At 45.4% G+C, this 11943-nt stretch overlaps 1 protein-coding gene and 1 pseudogene across 1 annotated transcript; one reads left to right on the top strand and one right to left on the bottom strand.

The window, feature by feature from the left end:
* Positions 1–4713: 4713 nt before the first annotated feature.
* On the bottom strand, positions 4714–7560 carry LOC123123314 (uncharacterized; annotated as a pseudogene).
* Positions 7561–7691: 131 nt separating this feature from the next.
* Positions 7692–10327, top strand: LOC123123313 (60S ribosomal protein L7-2). The gene is made up of 7 exons (XM_044543803.1): positions 7692–7851; positions 7951–8130; positions 8717–8814; positions 8906–8963; positions 9083–9162; positions 9606–9708; positions 9850–10327. Exons 2-7 carry the CDS (start codon positions 7951–7953, stop codon positions 10063–10065), a joined length of 735 nt encoding a protein of 244 aa, XP_044399738.1. The 5' UTR covers positions 7692–7851; the 3' UTR covers positions 10066–10327.
* Positions 10328–11943: the final 1616 nt, after the last annotated feature.

Genomic DNA, 11943 nt, shown 5'->3' with positions numbered 1-11943 from the left:
TGGGCCCGGGCGCCCCTAGTGACTAATGATAGCCCTCCAAATCAGCTCTTTCGTAACATTACGTAAATAAATTACGTAGATGTAGCATTGTTGGTGCAAAAAACACAAAGAAAAAAAGTGTCCTGAAATGCTATTTACAAGCACCGAAATTTGTCTGTTTTGCATATTTTGTCACAAAACTTTGTGCCGCACACATACTCTACAAACATGTACGTCTGAAATTTTGACATTTTAAAACGCGTTTTAAATGCATTTTGAAAAGGCGAGTTTATATGTACCGGGGTTCAGGACGTGCCTCTCTTCATGGATGTGCTGTGCATGGGGCTGCTTAACTCTTCCCGCTCGAGGCCAGACACGGCGGCCGGTAGGGGTTCTTTTCGCCTTCATCTCGCGGCACCACACTGCGATACGAGTGATGATGACGACGACGACGGATATACGGGCAATCACGCCCTTGTCTCTACTTGGCCGTCTCGTCTCGTCGCAAGCGTCGGTGTCGCCATCTTAACTGAAAAGGATCACCATTATTCACGGCCGATGGTAAGCAGGCAGCTGAGTATCTTATCAGAGCACGACGGCACAAGCCCAACCGCTTCGTGTTCCAGTAGTATCATCTTTTTGACGGGCAGGGAACCGATCGACCACACAATCTTCTTTGTCGCTTTTGTTCCGGTTACATCGATCCTTAATTTTGATGGGGCAGTTGACTGAACATGGACGATGCATACTCCATTTAGCTATTTTGCTGCGTGCGTGCCCATCAACCCACGCAGTGTCAATGTGAACTGCTACTGAACTCTGCCAAAAGTTGAGGTGATGCACATGCTACGAGACCTGCGACCGGTGTCCCGTTTCAATCACAAACAAGAGGAGAGGAATAAAATGGGCACGGGAAGAGTCGGCATCTGAAATTCATTCATGGGGAAACTGGTCCGTTCTCGCGCAACTGCCAAAACATTCAATAAAACCATAGTGTTTCAACATGAACTCCAGCATTCATGAGGCAACCGTACACGATCGAGCGGCACATCTAGCATCGAACTCCAGCTAGCTGGGACGCCGTCGCCATCAGACGCTTGCACAACTGCGTGTGATGCAAGGCAGAGAGGAAGGAGAGAAGAAACGGCACGGTAGTGCATTTGTACACCAAGCCTGCTATGCAAAACTGAACTGAACTTTGTTGTTTGACAGCCGAAACTGAAGAACAATACAGCGCGTTCCGGTCGATCACGAGAGCTTGCCTGCATCGGCGTCGCTCATAGTTGAGTATGGTGTGGAGCGGGAGGAAATATGATGCCAGCACAATGCAGATTACTGTTGCAATTCCAACCCCACCAGGCGAAGTGAGGAGGGGTCCCCAACAAAAGTTCATCACACACTGCAGAGCAAGGGAAATCAGAAAGGAGAATTTGGATGAGAAGCGCTATTTAGGTGCTCAAAGCAATACATAAAATAAAAGGGCCTGGTGATGGTTACCAGAGGCAAATGGAAGGGAAAACTAGATGCAACTAATTTCACATAATCAAAAGTGCGGACCGAACTATTTCAAAGGAAGCTCTGCTCAGTCTCCGTTTTTATAAATTGCTTCATAATGGCAACCACAACCACTTAATTTGTAACAAATAACGACTAAGTGGCTATATATGCGACCATCGGTGCACAGAACAGGCTTGCGCCTACTGATTGATGCTAACCAGATGGTCTTGGAGTAACTACTCTTCCCTTTACTGCTTTGCAGATATGATACTTAGTTATTGGTGCCTGTGTGTACACTGTGCAGGACCACTGTGCTTGCCGATTTAAGCTTAGTTCACATGGCCTTGGAAAAACCAAGCTTATTTGTGTGTAAAAGTTCACTAGGAACCTACAACTAATGTCCGTGTATAGTAGTACTACTGTGCAGAAGCAAAACGGAACCGATGTGTAAAAGCTTTAGTATATATCCAAGTACTAAAAGAACAAGTAACTACTACAAAAATATATAATGACTCAGAAACCACGGATCATAGGTGCAAATCTGCTGCTGCAGGTAGCAGCTGATGTCTTCAGTAAAAGAAAGGGTGGGCGCAATGATCTTGCGGATTGCTTGCTGAGGGCCAAAAATGCTGCCGAAGATGAATTTGATGCTGCCCACTCTTAAAAGTTCAGCTCCGAGGGTGCAAGTTTGCGGTTGCTGTAGTTGTTGTAGTATGTTTCAGTTTCTGTGTCGTCAGGTTATCTGATGGTTGAAGATAATTGTTCTGCAGATGTTAGAATTTTGGGTTCAGAACTTCAGATGCCATGGTAGTGATTGCTGTAGTATGTTCTTTTGCTGTTTTGTAATAATAACACTTCCTGGAACCATATCCGATATGCGGTCCGTTACTATCTGTGTTATCTGTTTCAGAAATGAAATTGGGGGAAACCCTTAATTCGAAAAAAAAAACACGGATCTCTACTAGGCCAACTTTCTCAAGATCACTTTTAATTTGATCTACTGCCGATGCTAATCAATTTATTCAGTATCTTCTCATGGGAGTGTGGCGGCACAAGCCCAACTGCTTTTGGCTCTATCATCTTTTCGACCGATCGACCACACAATCTTCTTGTCGCTTTTGTTCCGGTTACAGCCTTAATTTTGATGGGGCAGTTAACTGAACGTGGACGATACTACGAGACCTGTAATGAGTGTCCCGTTTCAGTCACAAACAAGAGGAGAGGAATAAAATGGGCACGGGAAGAGTCGGCATCTGAAATTCATTCAAGGGGAAACTGTGGTCCATTCTTGCGCAACTGCCAAAACATTCAATAAAACCATAGGAGTGTTTCGATTTCAATTCATTCATGAGGCGACCGTACACGATCGAGCATCGAACTCTAGGTGGCTGGGGCACCGTCGCCATCAGACGCTTGCACAGCTGCGTCTGATGCAAGACAGAGAGGAAGGAGAGAAGAAACAGTATGGCAGCACATGTACACTAAGCCTGCTATGCAAAGCTGAACCCAACTTTGTTGTTTGACACATTGACAGCCAAAGCTGAAGAATCATACCGCGCGTTCCAGTCGATCACGAGACCTTGGCTGCATCGATGTTGCTCGGCTTTGTAGCTTCGTAGTTGAGTAGCTTCTGGAGCGGGAGGAAATACGGCGCTAGCGATGCCAACACGATGCAGACTACTGCTGCAATGCCAACCCACCAGGGAAAGTGAGGGATCCCCAGCAAAAAGTTCATCAGACACTGCAGTGCAAGGGAAATCATAGAAAACAATATGGATGAGAACCACCATTTAGGTGCTCAAAGTAGTACACTGCATACAGAAGGGCCGGGCAGTGACAGCTATATAGTAGTGTAAAAAAAACCGACAGACCCAGTGCTAGAAAATCCCACGCCAGGTTGGGTCCGTTGAAGGATTATACGAGGCAAGCCTCACCCCTGCGCCTGCAAAATGCAATGCAGAAGGCCGCGTCGAACCCATGACCTCTTGGCACAAAGTGACAGCTAAAGTGTGAATCAAACTATTTCAAAGGAAGCTCTGCGCACTATCTGTTTTTATAAAATCCTTCATAATGGCAACGGCAACCACTTAATTTGTAGAGTAACAAACAGCGACTAAGTGACCCTATATGCAACCATCGGTGCAGCAGACAGCGTTGCACCTACTTATCGATGCTAATCCGATGGTCCGGATTAACTACGCCTCCCTTTACCGCTTTGCTGATATGATAGCCCCTGTGTACAGTGTAGAGTAAAACCACTGTGCTTACTCATTTTTGCTAATTAACATGTCCTTAGAAAAACAAAGTTTACTTGTATGTAAAAGTTCACACCAGGAACATACAAATAATGTCTGTGTATAGTACCACAGCAAGAACATGCTTCAGATATTTTAGATTGAGTAGAGCTTCTTTACAAATACAGACACTGAAGCAAAATGGAACCAATGTGTAAATAAAAGCTCCGGTATCACAATTCACAAGTGCTAAAAGAACAAGTAACTACAGAAATATATATGATGACTCAGCAATCACGGACCAGAGGCAAGGCTGCTGCTGCAGGTAGCAGCTGATGCCTTCAGTAAAAAGAAAGGGTGGGCGCAATGATCTTGCGGATTGCTGGCTGAGGGCAAAAAAAGCTGTCGAAGATCAGTTTGATGCTGCCCACTCTTAAAAGTTCAGCTCTGAGGGTGCAAGTTTGTGGCTGCCGTAGTTGTTGTAGTGTGTTTCAGTTTCTGTATCGTCAGGTTATCTGATGGTTGGATATACAGAAACTGAAACACACTATTTCAGATGCTAGAATTTTGGGTTCAGATGCCCTACTAGGCCAACTCTCACTTTTAAATTTTGATCTACCGCTGATGCTTATCAATTCATTCAGTATCTTCTCATGAGAATGTGACAGCACAAGCCCAACTGCTTTGTGTTCAATCATCTTTTCGACGGGTAGAGAACTGATCAACCACACGATCTTCTTGTCGCTTTTGTTCCAGCTACAGCCTTAATTTTGATGTGGCAGTTAACTGAAGTTGGATGACCATTTGGTTATCTTGATGCGTGCCCATCAACCCGCAGTGTGAACTACTACTGACCTCCGCCACAAGTTGAGGTGATACGAGGCCCGTAACCAGTGTCGCGTTTCAATCACAACAGAATAAAATGTGCACAGGAAGAGTCAGCATCTGAAATTCATGGGGAACCTGTGGTCCATTTTCTGGAGTGGCGCAACCAGCAAAACATTCATTCAATAAAACCATAGTATTTCAATTCATTCATGAGGCAACTGTACAGGATCGAACGGCATATCTAGCATTAAACACTAGGACAACAACCATCAGATGCTTGTACAACTGCGTCTGGTGCAGGGCAAAAAGGAAGGGAAGAAGAAAGAACACAATACATGTGCACTAGCCTGCTACCTACTATGCAAAACTGAACTGAACTGAAATTTCTAGTATGACAGACAAAGCTGAAGATTCATACAGCGTGTTCCGGTCGATCACGATAGCTTGGCTGCATCGGCGTTGCCCGACTTTGCAGTTTCGTAGCTAAGTAGCTTGTGGATTGGGAGGAAATACGGTGCTAGTGATGCCAACACAAGGCAAATCACTGCTGCAATTCCAACCCACCAGGCAAAGCGAGGGATCCCCAGCAAAAGTTCATCACACACTGCAGAGCAACGGAAATCAAAAAGAGAAATTTGGATGAGAAATGCTATTTAGGTGACTCAAAGCAGTACATCAAAGGACCAGGCAATGACAACCAGAGGCAGTGAAAGGGAAAACTAGATGCAACTAATTCCACATATTCAAAATCGTGAATCAAACTATTCCAAAGCAAGCTCTGTGCGCTATCTGTTTCTGTAAATTACTTCATATGGCGCTGGCAACCTATTAATGTGTAACAAAAATTAACGACTAGGTGATCAACCATTGGTGCACCAGACAGGGTTGTGCCTACTAATTGTTGCTAATCACATGGTCTTGGAGTAACCAAGCTTCAGTTTCCTGCTTTGTAGACACGAAAGCTCACTACCTATAGTTATTGATTCCTGTGTGTACACTGTACAGTACCGCTGTGCCTACTCGTTTATGCTAATTCACATGGCCTATGAAAAACCAAGCTTGTATGACAAGGTTCACTAGGAACCAACAACTAATTAACATGCTTCAGATATTTTAGATGAGTATGACTTCTTTAGAAATACAGCCACAGAAGCAAAATGGAACCAACGTGTAAAAAGCTTCAGATTCCAAGTACTAAATGGACAAGTAACTACAAAAATATCATAACTCAGAAAACCAAGGATCTCTAATAGGTAATAGGCCATCTTTTTCACCCCAACTTTTGAATTTCGATCTACAGCCAATGAATATCATTCTCCAATTGAGCGGAAGTTCAGCTGTCATCTTTCTTACAGTAAAAGGGGACAAATTCATTAGCTATTGCATAAATGAAGTAAAATCGTACTAATGCAATTCAGATGTAATAATATTCATCTAGTCAGGTAGTGCCAATGGGAACAAAATTTCTTATATTTATGACTGAAAGACACAACAGAACGCTTTACTCTTAAAAAAGGGGAACAACATACATTCATACTAAACTGAACTTACTAGAACAGCGCACAGTTCACAACAGAATGCTTTGCTCTTAAATAGGAACAGCAGACATTCATACTAAACTGAACTTACTAGAACCGCGCACAGTTCACAACAGAATGCTTTGCTATAAATGGGAACAGCAGACATTCATACTAAACTGAACTTACTAGAACAGCGCACAGTTCACAACAGAATTCTTCGCTCTTAAACGGGAACAACAGACATTCATACAAAGCTGAACTTACTAGAACAGCGGGCAGTTCGTTGTCATGCAATGTGCATAACGACATATAGATTGCATACAAAGAGAAAGTGAATAGCGAAAACAAAATTGAGGATCTGCTAGTATGTTTAGCCTGATCGGTTAGTCAATAACGTCCTAGTTTTCCTTGAAATGTTGATATCATCTAAAAGTTCTGGCTGCAGATCATCTCCATTTTAATACAATTTATCACACAATCAGCATTTTATGCTAACCAGTACATGTTAGTGACTTATATTTCGTTGTATGGAAGAATGTTCTACAAATTTCAAGACCTTTACTCCTTAGATAAACGGGGAAATGCTATCAAGCACTGATCAATGAGCAACCAAGGTTTCAAATACTACATGATGATGCTCAAAGCAATGATTGATTTTATGGCATGGCACAAAATGAACAAACTACAAACAAACACTAGAAGCAGTCTATCGGCTATTGGCTAATCAAGGAAATTGAAATGTAAAGAGACAGCAATACGAGCTAGCATACCAATGTTGAACAGGGCAAGCTCTCTCTCCTTGACATTTGGCTTTGCAACCACACCCTCAGGCTCCACCGTGACAAGAACATAAACCTATATTTCAATCACAAACAACCATTATAAATCATCCCATCAAAGGGCGCGCAACTCCAATTCTGCAGCGAAGCAACAAATCCAGCTAAAGAAGTCACTGAACACCAACCAGCTTGGTGCTCTCAGCCTTGAAAATGATCTTCTCCGTGTTGAGCAGCCTCCTGTTCTTACTGCCCTGGTCCTCCACAGCATCAGGATCGCTCACGAGCCGAATCGAGAAGCTGGACGGTATCTGCAGCCACAAGCAACGCCTTCAAGAACAAGAGGATGCGATGGGTTCATTGCTGAGTGTGAAGGGTGAGAACGAGATCGTACGGAGGCCGGGTAGGAGATCTTGACTTCGTACCACGCGGGCGGCCGCAGCCCGGCGAGCCTGTAGACCCTCCGGCCGTGGCGGAGCGGCATCGTCTCGCCCACCAGCTCATCGCCGACGCTGAGGGCCCTCGCCGGCTCCTCCGCCTCCAGGCTGCTGCGAGGGGAATGGGAGCTGTTTGGTGAACAGTACCATAAAGAGGCGCGGATGGAGACAGATAGAGGGGCGCACCTGCGCCCGGAGGAGAGCAGGAGGAGGACGATCAGGAGGACACGCTGCGGCGGCATGGCGAGGAGAGCGGGGGCGGCGGCGATGGCATCCGCTCGGGCTCCCTCCGGCGACGGCGTCGGCGTCCGCGAAGCAGTTGCGTTTTTTTTAGGCCAGATGGGCCGAAACGTTACGCAAAATGGACCGAAAGCGAGCCTCATGGTCCATCATAATATGGGCCTTATGGGCCATTTTACTGGCCCGGTTAGCCCATCCAGACGACCCCCTCCCGAAACCCTAGCCCCCAAACCCCAGCTACATAAGCCACTCCCTCCGCCCGCCGCCGCCTCCTCTAGCCTCCAGCTCTCTCTCTTCCTCTGTCTCGCCTCCTCCCTCCCCCTGCAGGAAGCTCGTCGAGGTAAGCGCACGCCCTCCCTCCGCCCCAAGCATCGCACCAGGGCATTTGCTCCTGCTCCTCAGCCGGATCTGACCCTGGGTTTTGGTTTTGCGGCCGCAGATGTCGTCCGAGGCGGCGAAGATGGTGGTGCCGGAGTCGGTGCTCCTCAAGAGGAAGCGGGAGGAGCTCTGGGCCGCCGAGAAGAAGACCAAGGCCGTCGAGGAGAAGAAGAAATCCAGCGAGAACATCAAGGTCATCTACGCCCGCGCCAAGCAGTACGCCGAGGAGTACGATGCCCAGGTCAGATCGATGCTCCCGCCCCATCCCTAGCCCCCCTTAGCGCTCGTTCGCTCGTGCGTTCGTGGTTAGATTTTCGCGCGCCAAGTTGCGCTTTGTCGGATCTGTCGCTGCCCCGTTTGTCTGCGGTGGATTTCAGATTGTGCTCGACGTTTGTCCGTGTTTTAGATCGGTAGGCACTTGCGTCGATGCAATATTCGCTTTCCGTGATGCCGCGGTAACCTGAAAATGCCCGTAGTTTCGTAGTGGTAGCAGAACTTAGTATGTTGATGTATGTGGTATAGTTTTCGTGATGCTGCATGCTCCATGCCATTCTGTGTAGAGGTAATGACCTAGGCCGGATTTTGCATGGTTTTGCAGCAGAAAGCAATCGAACGAGCAGCATTTTAAGGTGATTTAGGCGTTTAATTTTACTGTGTTGAATATAACTGTTCACTATGAGTTGTTGGAGCTTTGTTCAAATTTGACGCCCAGCTCATATGATTAAAATGTTTATGTTTGCTTGATGGAATCATTACCTATGTGTGCTTCTGAGAACGTTTTCTGCTGTTAGCTTGTCAAATGTACTTAATGCTCGGTTTGCTTGCAGGACAAGGAGTTGGTTCAGCTTAAGCGTGAGGCCCGGATGAAGGGTGGGTTTTATGTCAGTCCTGAGGCCAAGCTGCTGTTTGTTGTCAGAATCAGAGGGTAAGTCACACCACCTTGCAGCTGTATCTTGTGATATGGAGTGGTCATTTCTGGCTTAAGTTGGCCTAATTTTGTTAAATGTCTCATGCAGTATCAATGCCATGCACCCAAAGACCAAGAAGATCTTGCAGCTGTTGCGTTTGAGGCAGGTCAGTTGGCCAATTTGTTGCTTGTGTCAAGTCCATCTCCTCATTTCCAAAAAATAGTCCATCTCTTGTTTTAAATTATTGCTACTTGTGCTCATTCTGTTAGTTGTTTGATTGGACAGATATTCAATGGAGTGTTCCTGAAGGTTAACAAGGCCACCATCAACATGCTCCGCAGGGTCGAGCCATATGTTGCATATGGGTATGTTACAAGTGTGCATTCTTTATTGTCTTTGTACATGATACATGCCTTGTTGTAATCATTATCCAACCTGTCCTGCTTACACAAAGTTGCAATGCCTATAAGACCTTTTTCTTAGGACTTTTGACTAGATATGTTTTTATCTATTCCTGGAGCCTGGAACTTCCACACTTAATGAGTAGAGTAGTCTGAAACTAATACTCTTTCTGAATCAATCCATGCATTTGATAAGTTGATTTGCTTCAAAGCAAATTACTCATCAAAATATAAGACATTCTTTTGTCTAGATTTAGACCAAAAAACGTCTTATATTTTGATTCTGATGGAGTATGTGCCATGAATGTTTGTACAACCTTGGGTCAACTATTGAAAGATATGGGGAGTGCTTCAAGAGTCTTGATGTTCCATTTGTATCTAAATGGATCAAATCATTATATTTGTAGGTACCCGAACCTGAAGAGTGTGAGGGAGTTGATCTACAAGAGAGGTTATGGCAAGCTCAACAAGCAAAGGATTCCTCTGACCAACAACAAGGTCATTGAGGAGGTAAGCAGTTAAATTGCCCAACATATGGATCTTTACTTTGCATCTCCAAATGCAACTCTGGGATGATCCTGGATCTTTACTTTGCATCTCCAAATGCAACTCTGGGATGATCCTGACCATTTTGTTTATCTTGTTAACCAGGGTCTTGGAAAGCACAACATCATCTGCATTGAGGACCTTGTGCACGAGATCTTGACCGTTGGCCCTCACTTCAAGGAGGCCAACAACTTCCTGTGGCCCTTCAAGCTGAAGGCGCCGCTGGGAGGCCTCAAGAAGAAGAGGAACCACTACGTCGAGGGTGGTGATGCCGGCAACCGTGAGAACTACATCAACCAGCTCGTCAGGAGGATGAACTAGGTTTATCATCGATGATCCCTTGTATTCGGAAGATGTTTTGTTTGTTAAGCCTGCTTTACATTAGGAAGTGGATGGTGGATGCAGTTTTGATATTTCGGAACCATGACGCATGTTTGGAAGAATCTGACTCTGTATGTGGAGGTTTTGAGACCGTGTTTAATGCCTCCTGCTATGTGTCGCGAATATGTTTCTTGTTGCTGTCAACCTAGTACTTCATGTGGGGCTTTGTAATTTTTTCTTCTTACTTATTATTTCTGCGTAATTTTTTCTGTTGTTTATGCTAACATATTTTTTCTGATTCGGCTTGCACTCGGCTGGAAATTCTGACTAAAACAAACAAACAACATCCGGGTTTGGATGAGCCGACGCAGACAGACCCTATACGAAAGGAAAGTGAGCAGCACATTCCCACTCAAATCATTCCCATTAGGACTAAAACAACCAAACATCTGTCACACATTAACGATGACTGGCCAACCATACGCTGAATGTATTGGAATAGCCAATGAGAAATTGATGAAGTTCTGCCGTGGCAACAGTACATGTAAAGGTCATGGAAAATATATACTCCCTTTGTTCCTAAATATAGGGTGTATAGTTTTTGACATGAAAATTAAAGAATGCACATGGAGGAAAAATTTCACGAGTTTTGGGCAAGATTATACCGAACTAATTGACATTAGAAAATAGAGGAGCTTGCCTAATATAGAGAAATGTAATCAAATTCTTAAAAAAATTATCCAAACGAGTGGTGTAACATAATACACCTTATATTTTGGATTTTTTCTTAAAAATTTATATGCCTTGTATCAAGGAACAGAGGGAGTATTATACATCATCGAGTGGTCGAACTCCTCATCCCCACTCAAATCCTCTTAAGAGATGGTTCTCATCCCCACTCAAGTCCTCTTAAGAAATGGCTCGTCCTCAGTATTAGAGCAACTAGAGGCAATACGGCAACTGGCCGATGAGCAGAATTGGATTAGGATGTATGAGGAAACACATCGAAGCTTGGTTTTACGAGGTGCCAACTAGGTCACCTCCTGCATCATGCAGGGACGGCATCAACTTGGTGTCTGTAACCCCCTGTGCCATGACAAGATCATTGTTTAAGAAAAAGGGTTTCCCCCGCTTTATATTATAAAGCAACGACCCAAGCATCCAACAAGTCAGTTCAAAGTACAATCAAGTCATAAAGTCGCGCTTGGGCCACAGCAAGACAAGCCCCAAACAAAGAGAAAAAAAGCTAATCCGACTCAGGAGGTGGTGGCGGTGGTGGAGCTAAAGTCGTAGCCGAGGAACGAAGACCCGCGATGATGTTGTCGATGACGTCCCGATCGTGCCGCTTGCTAAGCGGTCTCTAGAGCTGTAAGAAGCCACACATTTTATGGATTGCATCATTCACACGGCACGGAATCACGCGTTTGATGACTAGTTTATTGCGGGTACACCAGAGGGTCCATGCCAGGGTACCCATAGCCACCCAAGTGGGGGCACGACTAGGACCGGGGAGCCTAAGGATCTCCCCAAACAAGTCCGGGAGGTTGTCGTGGCACCAACTGCCGCCAACAACCTCCTGGAAGCAGCTCCATAGGAACTGCGTCATTGGGCACCAGAAGAAGATGTGGTTGCAGTCCTTCGGTACCATGCAAATGGGACAAAGGCTGTCCCCGGGGCCATTACGCTTTCGTACCTCCGTGCTCGAGGGGAGTCGGCCTCGGACCCATTGCCAGAGAAATATGCGGATTTTCAAGGGGAGTTTGATCTCCCAAATCATCGATAGTTCAACCGGTCTAGGAGTGGGTGCAATCGCCTGGTATAGGGACCTAGTAGAGAATCGGCCGCTTGGCTCGAGATGCCAAGACAGTGAGTCGGGCT

Source organism: Triticum aestivum, chromosome 5D (assembly GCF_018294505.1).
Source record: "Triticum aestivum cultivar Chinese Spring chromosome 5D, IWGSC CS RefSeq v2.1, whole genome shotgun sequence".
NCBI lineage: Eukaryota > Viridiplantae > Streptophyta > Magnoliopsida > Poales > Poaceae > Triticum > Triticum aestivum.
This window is presented reverse-complemented; position numbering and strand designations above follow the sequence as displayed.

Coding starts and splice junctions, on each gene's coding strand:
- LOC123123313 (XM_044543803.1), top strand. CDS start 7,951: ATGTCGTCCGAGGCGGCGAAGATGGTGGTGCCGGAGTCGGTGCTCCTC. Junction 8,131..8,716: donor CCGAGGAGTACGATGCCCAG/GTCAGATCGATG, acceptor GTTTGCTTGCAG/GACAAGGAGTTGGTTCAGCT. Junction 8,964..9,082: donor AGCTGTTGCGTTTGAGGCAG/GTCAGTTGGCCA, acceptor TTGATTGGACAG/ATATTCAATGGAGTGTTCCT.